Source organism: Octodon degus, unplaced genomic scaffold (genome assembly GCF_000260255.1).
Source record: "Octodon degus isolate 3935 unplaced genomic scaffold, OctDeg1.0 scaffold00094, whole genome shotgun sequence".
In the NCBI taxonomy this organism is placed as follows: domain Eukaryota; kingdom Metazoa; phylum Chordata; class Mammalia; order Rodentia; family Octodontidae; genus Octodon; species Octodon degus.
Window position 1 is genome coordinate 822,867 of NW_004524670.1, and position 11,704 is coordinate 834,570.

Below are 11,704 nucleotides of genomic sequence, written 5' to 3' on the forward strand. Positions count from 1 at the left end.
AAAAAAAAAAAAAAAAAAAAAAAAGTAAGAAAGAAAAAGAAAACTTGGTTCAAATATGAGAGTACTGGAAGAAAAATCTAGAAGAACACCTGGTTCTCTAAGGGAAAATGATGGAAAAAAGAGAAATGAGATGATGGGCATGCTGAGTATTGACCCTCCCCTGACAGTGGGCCTGTGAGGAGGCAAGGGTGAAATAGGAACAGGAATACTCACTTTGATGCCCACTACAATCCCCTTCTCCTTGAGGATGTTTCTAAACAGATTTCCCTGGCTGTCCTTCTGGTAGAGAGTCTCATGGAAAAGGATCACTCCCCCAATGCTTTTGTTGACGGAACTGTCCACAGTGAAGAGGATTTCCCGAAACTGCCGGCGGTTCTCTTCAGTATTTTCTACTTTAATCCTCTGCAGGCGATTTCCCATGGTGCCTAAATAGGGTAGACCGCAGGCAAAGTAAGGACCAAGTCAAGACTCTCCTATGGCCATTCTCTGCCCTTAGTCTTGACCAGTAAGACCATTTCTTTAAAATTCAGATGTGTAACAGTCCTGCTTAGTGTTTGTGTTCTGAAGAAAGACTCTGCTTGCTGTCAGGCTGATGGCTAGGAGGTGGCAGGGCTCCAGGTGAAAGAAGAAAGCCCGTGGGCCTCTTTAGAGGTCTCCTGATCCAGGCAAGCTGTGTGTGCGGTGGAGGAAAGAATGCAGCAGCCGTCTACTTCAGTTCTTATTGTCATAGGTAAGTTGAGCAAGCTGGCCATAGTTCTCCCTGTACCCTAATGGCATTTCCTCAGTCACACACTCTGCCCTAGTCCAGATGCAGAGTCTTTCTTGCCCTTACTGACTGAGCTGACTTTATACTGACCTCATTAGAAGCAAACGGCCATGTAGCTGTTACAGAGTTCCTGGCCTTGCTGCAGGGTAAGTTCAAACAACCCTTATCAGGGGCCTTTTGGAGGACTCGAGTCTCTTCTCTTGGCTTTTGGGAATCTGCCTACAGGATTACAGAACTTAAAATGTGAAAGTAGAGATGCAGAGAAGTTAGCACACTCACTGAGACTTCTGTTCTCACTCACACATGTGTAAATGTTCACTCTAAGAAGGAGGGTGACTGTCAGGTTGCTTTTTCTAAGTGTACAGCACGACAGTTTCTCACACTTACCTACAGATTCATCTGCAGCCAGGATGCCCTTTCCATTGGCAACAATGCGCTGGGCAATTTCTGAGAGTTCCTTCTTCTGTTCTGGGGTGAGGGCTGGAAATCGATGAGCCATGGTGATAGGTCTGAGAAAAGATACCGGAGAACCTTGCATAGAGATGTGGTTGGCTCTGACAGATTCATGACTAATGTAATAAGGTTAGGTAGATGAGGTGTCAGAGGCTGCTCTGAAACTTCTAGCCCCTTTTAGCTACTGGATAAATAAATAGTATCTTATATTTTTCTCCACCTAGTTGCAATTACTTGTAGTGGATCAAGGTGAGGTGCCAAATGTTTGTGGACTCTAAAAATAATTATTTCGAGATAGTAGATGTCATTGATGTTGAAGCCAAACCAGATAATTAGTGACCTACCACAAATTTTAGTGATGTAATATTTCTCTGTTGTTTGAATTCTTGGCTCCATGTGATATCCTGGATACCTTGAGATCAGGACTGAGGCTTACAGCCTCTGGGTTATCTCATACTTTGTTCTGTTAACCTGTAGTCCCAGCAGATATTCTTTAGGCAATAAACTTAAGAGGAAGATCCATCCTTGATTTTAAGATTTACCTCCCTTTGGTTTGGGGCCAACAGGGATGGTGTACAAGCCTTGTTTTTCTTATAGTCAACCATCTGAGACCATGGAGAACAGATCAAGACTTTTCCTAAGTTCCTCTGAAAGGAAGGTTCTCCTGGTCTCTGCGGATGATGATGTTGCCTGGCAGTTCCTGCTGCAATAATTCTCTGCTTGACTGCTTTAGTGAGGAGAGACTAGCTCAAGGATTCTCTACCCAAGCATCCTCCTCAGAAATGATCTTCTAAAGGGGAGCATTGTTTGGTTGGCAAATTTTGGTCTCTGAATGGTTTGTGCATAGGTTGATCTATCAAAGGAAAAATAGTAGTGAAAAAATAGTAGTGAAAACTATTTTGAGTGGTTTCTCATCCAACCCTGTGGTGTTCTCTTTTCACTAAGCTCCTCCCCTAGTATTTTCAGTACAGAGGAGATGCCCTGTGTATGCATTTTTAGATTAGTATGAAGTAAATGTTAATTGTATTGATTGTCTCATTGGCAAGTGACTCAAATGAATCACAGAATGTCCTATGTCTTCCATACTCTTTTAGAAGTACTGGAATACCTCAGTTCTCATCTGATCATCGCAGCAATGAGGTAATTATGGCAAGTGCTATCTTTGTTTTTTGGGGTTTTGTTTTGTTTGTTTGTTTGTTTGTTTGTTTGTTTTTCCTCCAAGAATCCTTTACTAACCAGAGTAGAACCATGGCATGTATATATGTGTTTGAAGATCTGGAAGATAGTAATCCCTTTGCTAGCTGCACTCTGCAAGGATTTCCAGCCCCCTCTGCATGGATTCTATCTTCATTCATTACCCTCATTAAGTTCTTGCTTTGGCTCAAAAGAATGGAACCGTAATTCTGCCACTGGGACATTAGGAAGAGCTAGTGGCTACCAATTCCTAGAGAAGATGATCTTCCACAGCTCTGTCACATATCAGCCACAAACAGATTGTGTTTTGCTGTTTATACATGGCCACTCAGCTTAAAATCAGAGATTTTACTCTTTGGACTTGGACTCCAAATCACCACACTGACAAATGCCAATCTGGGGAGGGTAACCTTCTGTCAAAGGTGGAAAATTTCCCCCCTCAGCTTTGGTATTTGCACAAAGGAGTTGAAAATTAGCTAAAATAAAGATTTTTTTCTTAATGAAACATAAGTAAAAATAGGCCAATAGTAATAACAATTATCATTTATTGTCCTTCTAATTGCTACATCTGTATCATATAATTTAGTCCTCACAGTAATGTCAGAAATCAATTGAGCTGTTTGCCCCTTTTTCTTAATAGATTAGGAAAGACTATAAGATAACTTAAATTATTTGTCTGAAGATGCATCTCTAATAAGACTCAATGTTGAAAGACAGGGTTACACTCCCTTTTATTCCAGAAACAGGATGACCTTGGTAAAAGAAGTATTCATAAGGTCCTTGATGACAAACCCAGAGTCGCTTAAACTGTAAATCATTACACCACAGACATTACCAATTCAAAGTATCTGACACATTCTGATAGAGACTTTCTGCTGGGAGATTAGACAGCCCTGGACTCAAGGACTATTTCTGCTACTGCTGGCTGGACATTTCCCCAAATCATGTAACTTCTCTGAGTCTTAGTTTACTATGAATTAAATGGCGATGATATCTGATATGGTTGTCATATTGCCAAGTGACTCAAGTACAACCTGTGAACATGTTTTTCATTGTAGTTCTTCAAAAATATATTTGTTGAATTGCATGATAAACATGAAGAGGCTTTATAAAACAATGTAAATGCAAATTATTATTTCTCCCTTTTAATCTTTTAAGCCATAGTCATCTAAAGGATTTCTGTTTTTCTATTTATTCCCAAGCTATTTTCTTTATTCTAGGTATGCTGACTCAAGCAGAATAACAGAGAAAAGTCAAGTTAAGCTAGTCCTGTTTACAGGTTAAACTCCTATGGAAGGATTAAAGGTCTCTATCCATATCAGCACAAATGTTGCCCCTCTGTTAATCATAAAGCAGGGTCACTGGTCAATGTTCACCACAGGAGACAAGAGGCTAGGCTGGAGTGGATAATGGTAGACAATGGTTTCTTTGTAACTTAAGCCTCTGATCACTGAATTTCAAACCAACTTTTTAAAAAATTGGGATGAAAAGATGTTCACATTATTATTATTACATTACAACATAAATTGTGATGAAAGCAAAAAGAAGAGTATCAGACACTGTGCAATATACATCGTCACCTTAATTTTTAATTTAAAGAAAGTATAGCAACAAACCTTGAGGAATGAGATGGTCAAGAGACCCTCATATTTCACTTTATATATTGTTTGCAATGTTTAATTTCTTAATAAGTATATGTATTTATCAAGAAATATATGTGTAAATCTTGTGAAAGGCTTATAAATATTAATATATATAAGTAGACAATAGAGGAAAATATAGTTCTGAGATACTTGTATCAGTTCTGCCACCAAAGATGAGAAAACCGAGGCCTAGGAAGACCATGTCTGATACCCTTTCCAAGTTACAATGCACTGGGACTAGAAGTCACATCCTGCTTCCTTGTGATTTAAAATCTTATTGCTAGTTCTTCAGGCAAATGGCTGACAAACATCCTCCAGAGTGCCTCATTCTACTTTGCTTAAAGAGGTGCTGGGAAAAGTCATTTGTAAAATACAGATATTTAATTCTCAGGGAAATTTTTTTTTAATGCATTTGGTACAGGGCCTCACTACGCAGTCTGGACTCATAGTGATATTCCTGTTGTCAGCTTCCCCAGTGCTGAGATTACAAGAATGTGCCACAATGCCTGGACTCAGTGGCTGGCACAGTGCACTCTAGGGTGGGGCTGGCATGGCATGTGGTGCTAGGGATCCAACCCTGGTCCCTGTGGTCCCTGCCTTGCCTAAGCAGGCACTTAGTCTGCTGAGCTATCCACTGGCCCTTTTCAGGGAAATATTAAGCAACAGAGTCCATTTGTTTTTTCACATACAAGGCAAGTGGATTTTCAGGAAGATAACTTTGGGAGGTGTGATTCATTGAAAGCCTATGCTTGCCAAGCATCGTATACAGCACCCTCATGTACAGATGAATGAAGACGTCCACATCTTTGTTCCCCACCACAGTGCAAAGAAACAAGTGCAGCGAGACAATCTAGGGCAGCCTGAGGGTAGCCTGATTCCTAGAGCCTTCTAATGTGGAGCAGCCAGAGGTCTCTACCTGAGGATGGCTTTTTCCTCTAAGATGACACCTAAAGATAAAAGAAGACTTAAGCATTAGAAACTACAGCCTCTTTCTTCCCCTGCCCTGGTCCCTCTGACTCTGATCTTGGCCTGTTCCCTAGGTGTGCTTCCCCAAATGGTAGAGAGTGGCATAGAAGCTAAGGTTAAGCCCCTGCTGCATCCAAACTGGCTAATGGAGCACAAGGTACTGTTTAAAGAAAAGTGCACCAAAGAAAGCAACATATTCTCATGACATGACTTGTTTTCAGGTAGTAGAGCACATGTACCAAAATAAATCGCTACTTTTGAGTTTTGATGTCTAAAGCTGTGGGATTTCACAGGACACCTGTGAAGTAGGAATTGTAGAAAGCTTCCAGCAAGTGGAGGGTTTGAAAATTCATAATCACATGACAACTAGGGCCTCTGAAGTTTCCAATCCTGTCCCATTTCCTTATTTGACCAGTGGGTGAAGGCAAAGGTAAAATATTTGAAGTGTTTACTTCTGTAACAAAGAGACTTCAGTGTTAATGTCAGTAGGCGTGGGAAGAGAATGTACAAAAGGGTGGGGAGACACAGAGTGGGGGGAGATAGTTCAGGGGCATAAGTGCCTGCATGGCAAGTCTGAAGTCCGGAGTTTGATCCCTCTCATCAAATAAAAAAAGAAAGAAAAGAATAAAAAAAAGCAAATGACATAAGATGATATGCAAGTAAATCATTGCACAAAGAGCTTGTTTTGAAAAGTAAGAGTAGAAAGATCAGAAATCTCAAAACCTGATGAGAGTCTAATAATGTAGAAGTGTTCAAGCCATTCTTCCTAGATCATAGACTTAAAATCAATGCTGGTAACTAGCAATCTACCTGGGGCACTCACTCTGCCTCCTTCAGGAAAAGTATGAATAGTATTATGCTTAGAGAGAGAGAGAGAAAAAAAATCACTTCAGTAGACCCGTCCTGTTTTCAGCCATCACCAAAGATTTTTTTTAATAAAGTCAAGCAAACATTCTCCTCTACAGTTTAATACAACCATTCACCCCTTATTCACTGTATAGACCAACTATTTGAAGGAAATTATTTACTTACTCTGAGAGACAAGAGTCCTCTTAGACTTTGAAGCTTTGGGTGAGGCAGCAGCTGCCAACTAGGACAGATCTTTGGGAACACACAGTTTTTATAGATGTCTCATTAATTTTTTTTCCTTTTTTTTCCCTCCCCTCCCTACCTTGGCAGGGTAGGGAAGTGTTTATTCACCACTTCTGATTGGCTGTTACACAACCAGTCCTTATAATCGTGTTCACATACTCCTCATGCTTATACAATGTAAAACTACAAAGGTTGTCTTTTGATTATCTAGTTCCTAATTCAGACTTAGAAGGTAGGGAAACTGGGCCACAGCAGATTATAAGTCCCTAAATTATGCAGCTAGTGAATGACTGGGCTCAGGGATTTGTCAAGAATGTTAGCTCTAGAACTTAATAAATGTATGACTTTGGTCAAAAGTGTTTTATTTTATATTATTTTATTTTTGTACTATCCTAAACCTTAATTTCTTTTCTTCTGTAAAGTGAAATCCCACCTTCACAGAAGCACTAAGCCTTTTAAAATGCCCATAATGTATGGAGTAGGCACTCAAGAAACATTTCCAAGTGGTCAAGCAATGCTATATTTTCTTTATCTTCAGCTAGTTACCTTTAATTATTATCATCTTCGATACTTATTATTTATTTTCAGTGTTTCAATGTTTCATTAGTAGTCAGTCCCTAATCTGCAGACATGTGAGGTCTCATCATATATGAGTTTTATTAAAAGAGAATGGAAGCAGAAGTGGCAGGAAATGATGAAAGACTGGAGACGGACAGCAGTGATATCCACTGGGGGGCACAGCTGGAGTGGTCAAAGCCGTGTCTCCAACATTCCACCTGCTAACAGATGCTGCTAGTACTAGTTATTTTTACTATAACAATAACAGCAACATCCATCTTTCTTTCTGAGACTCTGTGATGCATCTGTCTCATTTTATATATAATCTTCAACCTCAGCACCTTGCCCCTATTATAAGTATATAGAAACTGTTTCAAAGAGGGCAGTAAATGTCCACAGTTGCTGGACAGGTACATGGAGAGTCTGACGTGCTCCAAGTCAACGATCCAAAGAAGATCTGTTTACATTGTGATAACCATGAGCAGCACAGAATAGCTCCTTCCGTCCCCTTCTCTCAGCGGTTTATAACCTTGGACATGAAACCTGCATTAATCAGAGAGGAATGACTTACGTCGGCAGAGCCTGGTGTCCTTGGTTATGCTGGGCCTTGTTTCACGTGAACAGCACCCTGGCCAGGAGTGCCAGTGGAGTGGGAAGACACTGCCCTGCACAGTACCACCAGCTGCTGTCCCTGCAACATCAGCATTTGCCCACATCCAGGGTTTGAGGAGCAAATGAAACTCAAAATTTAGAAAAGCAAAACTGTAGGCCTTTTCTTAGAGAAAGAGCAACTCCTGGCTCAAACACACTGCTAGCATGGTGCTGCTATAGCTTGGTGTGCTCAGGGATTTCATGTTTTTAAAAGTCTCCTAATCTTGTAAAATTGTCAAAGTGTTCTACATATCATGACATGTAGAAACTTGATATTGTTCTTTGAATCTGTGAAACTCTGGAGAATTTCACCTTTCTGGAACCAGAGTTTCACCATCTGTGAAATGGGTTAGTAATGATTCCATCAGAAAATGATTTAAGAAGCATGACTGAAATAACATGATGAAAAGTGTGGCACAGAGTAGATTTTTATAATGTAGCTGGGTCTGAATGTATAATTCTAACTTAGAGGTCTCTAAATATGTGCATTTTAAGAGACAACGTGGTGATATCACGAATGAGAATTACTATCGACTCCTCCCCAAACAGCCCTTTTATTCTCCACTTTCTGCCTCATTCCAAATACTTCTGGTTTGAATGTGTATGTAAGTCAATCAACAGGCTATACGTTAAATGTGTTCACGTGCAGCATGAAGTGTGAGTCTCCAAACAAACTTATATATGCAGGTAAAACCTCATGTGTTATGAAGTTATACACACTTAAGAATTTGTGACATTATGGAGAAAGAACTTTGATTTAAAAAAAAAAGAGTCCACATCTACATAATGCCGCTTGAGTATTGGGGCTGGAATTTTAACAGTAATTTTCATACTCTGTGATACAGGATTTCCTTATTATGTTGCCACGGACTTTGGTGGTTGAGATGATTTGAAGACTTTGACATCAGTAATCATTATTTTGGTCATGAAGACACCATACAATTCAATTTTTTTAAAGCTCAGAATCAGAGGGTATAAATGGTTTTTAAGCCCAAAATAAGCTTGGAGAAATATGGGAATGGAGGAACTAGGTTTTGGTTTACTTTTCTTCACAGCAAATTTTCTCTGTTACTAAGCAATCCGAACTCTACATTTAAGAAGACTAGATAGAGTGTCTCTGTAAAATCAAGTATGTCAAGCAAATGAGTTTAAGAACATTTCTGTTTAAGGGCTAAACATATCATTTCCCTGATACTAGCTAGTAAACTAAGGCTTAAAATGGAGAAGGAACTTCCATAAATAGGAGCCACATCTACGTAATGCAATTGAAGAATCGTGGTTGGAATTTAAAAATATTTTTCCAACCCATGATGCACATATTTCCTTCATTGTACTGTCATTAAAGCAGTTTAGTGGTTGAAGTGTTTCCAAGACCCTCAAATCAGAGGTTATTACTATTAAGAATTTGAGGTTTTCTTTCATCAAGAATCCACCAAGAATTTCAGGTTTCTCGAACCTAAGGAAATGTGAAGAAGAAGTGGAGTGATTAGGAAAGAATTTCAGAATTACTGAGGGGCCAGTATTTGTCTAACAGGAAAAAGTTACACTGTGGTCTTCAGAGGCCAGCAGTTCTCATGTTCCCATGCCCCCTGGTATTGGGTTATTTACCACCCAGTTGGTGTTTTCTCTTTGCCTTTTGCTCAATCATCTCAAAGTCCAATTTACCCCTCACTATCTAATCAGCTTGTTGGGTACTTATGTCATTTATGACCCTCAGTCTAATATTTCTTTCACTAATCCTTATCTCTTTGGTAAAAGTGTTGACCTTTAGGTGGGACAGCATTGTGTACTAGAGAAAAAAAAGCAAACCCAGATGAAGAAGCATGAGGTCTAGACGCTGGAACAAGGTCTGCCCCTGATTAGCCACAGGACTGAAGAAAGTCACTTCCTCCCACCTCCCTACCTTGATGTGGAAGGAAAAGTGAGCCTAGTAATAATCATTCCTGCCCAATTTTTCTGTGCTGTTGCATTGGTCAAACTATAGAGTCTGCCCCAAAAATGTATACACCATTCAGGAAAAGAAAAATAGTATGAGGTTTTCAGTAGATGGTGTTATCCTCATATAAAGGACCCTAATAGTGTCATGCATCACAGAAAACCAACTATAGTTCTGGCCTTTAGAGAAGAAATTCAACATGCATGTTTAGCAATCTCAATGACCAAGGTTACCTGAGCAGCAGTTCACCATACTAATGAATAAATAGTGGAAGCTACTGGCCACCACTTTGAGCATCTCTTACAACTGTAGAGGTCATAGATAACTTGCATTACTCTCATGCTGTTGCAATAAATTTAGTATTTAAATAATTATACAAGTTTTTCTTTTCCTGAAGTGGGTATTCATTTTTTATGGATTTCTTGCAAAATCTAATTGAGTGATTTGAACTACACAATTGTGAAGTGTTGAAAACCACATTATTCTGCTGATGTAGATATGACACTGTTTCTGTAGTACACACATACACACACGTACACACACACACACACACACACACACACAGACTCTGAATACAAGATTTTGGTCTTAACTGCTCTTAACAGCTAAGTGGCGTTGCTCAGAGAATGGTGTTATCATTTGTTGGGTGCCTACTTCTTACACAAATTTCTCTGGCACTTTGCATGCATGACAGCACTTCATTTCAATACTTCAGAAAGGTGAGCATTGTTTTAGAAGAAAGAAAATGACCTGGTATCTTGGCCAGTGTCATCTCTCAGTAAACAAGATGGAGCATAAACCACAAGGCTGTGACTCTAAAAGTCTTCCCAGCCCCTTAGCTCCTCATCTGTGTGAAGAAAGAGCCTCTTCTTGCTGTGATATCCTACAGTACCCTTCCCCGATGCATGTTTCTGAAACACATAGTTGTCCTAGAATTGTAAAAAAAAAAAGCTTAGTACAATAATGTAAGAAGCTTACACTGTTAAATGTTTTCTTTCAGGAAGCGTTGGTGTGATTACATATTAACTCTGACCTAGAAATCTCCAAACTGCTGGTTGTGTGGGAGAATGAGGACAGTTCTAAGTCCCTGCCTCTGCCCCTGAGCTCCACTTGGGCTTCTGCCCTTCAGCTCTCTACAGGAGTGGAGGCTGCCCCATTCCAGATCCAGAAGTACACTGTCGCAGGTTAGAGGAAAGCTTGCCTGGGGAGGACAAACAGCCCACAGCCTAAGCAGATGGCAGACTGGTGTCATTTGCCAAGTGGCCACCTCAGTGCCACCTTTTTGCTCACCAAATGAAGAGTAGGTCTGTTTGGCCACCCAGATAATTAATTTTAGTCACCTATAACTTTAATTCTCTGTCTTTTTGGTGTTCCAACCATAAGCTTTTGTGGCCAGGCAATATAATTTACTTATTAAGCATTTGGACTTTGAATCCAGATAGAACTAGTTTCAAATTTCAGCTCAGTGCTTTCTGACTGTGTTATTTTAGAAACATTTTCTATTTTTTAAAAGCTTTATCAGATAAAGGATAACAGTAAAAATTACTCTATAGCATTGTTGAAGGATTGGGTTGAATGAGAAATCAAAGGCTTAAGCATAATACCTGACTAAAGGTAAATACATACTCTAAATAATAAGCATTATTATCATTCCTTTCTCCTCTCCACATTCTATGAATTCCCCTCTTCCTTTTTGTCATCAAAGGTGAGTCATTCCAACATTGCCTCAGTGCCCAACCTCATTATTCCCTATGTTCTTCATTCAGAATCCTGCTTGAGAATGAAGAAAGTGGCCATATTATTTGTGGGAAGTACAAAGGGGAGATGAATAAAGTGATAAGGCCGTGCGCCTCTGCTTCTGAGTCAGAAGTGCACTGAGTGGCAGGAGGAGCCGCCTTGGCCCCCAAGCAGACAAGCTGACTCACTCACTCCGTGCCACATCACTGAGCTGCACGACTGGAGCGCGTGGAAACAGCCTGTTCTCTGCGGCACAGCTGACTGCGGGGCATGTGAGCACCCGATCGAGCTGCCAGATGGAGGTGTAAATAAGAAGCTAAAAAAGTTATCTCTGTGGTGGGGAATCCAGGGCGCAGTTGCTTCCAATCACTTGTTCCCCAGCAGGAGGCTGCGTGAAGAGTAATCGTTAATAGGCAGCAGATGTCTGGTCTCCACTGAGAGAAGGAGGGTAAGAAAAAAGAGAAGATTCATTGTCTCTTATCCTGTTTCCTGGCAGGAAACCTGGCCTCTCCTGCTCCTCCTGCTCCTGCTAGGTTGCCCTCTCCTGCTCTTCCCTTGTGGCTCTTCTCTGAGTTATTTGATAAAGGACAAATAGTCTTCCTCTGATTCCACAGAGGCATAGAAAAGTTATCACTTTATTTATGTTTTATTATTTTCTTTTTAAGATGTGTCTATTTGGTATAGCGTCTCGCTATGCAGCTTGGACTC

General features: G+C 40.2%; 1 protein-coding gene across 1 annotated transcript in view; it reads right to left on the minus strand.

Moving 5' to 3' along the window:
* The window catches only part of Aldob (aldolase, fructose-bisphosphate B), a 16,092-nt gene extending 9,952 nt beyond the window's left edge, over positions 1-6,140 (minus strand). Inside the window, exons 1-3 of the mRNA XM_023722937.1 lie at positions 6,055-6,140; positions 1,154-1,275; positions 214-425 (exon numbers count right to left, since the gene is read on the minus strand). Of these exons, the coding sequence (XP_023578705.1) occupies positions 214-425; positions 1,154-1,265 (324 nt within the window). The 5' untranslated portion in view covers positions 1,266-1,275; positions 6,055-6,140. The remainder of the gene's footprint in view (positions 1-213; positions 426-1,153; positions 1,276-6,054) is intronic.
* Positions 6,141-11,704: the final 5,564 nt, after the last annotated feature.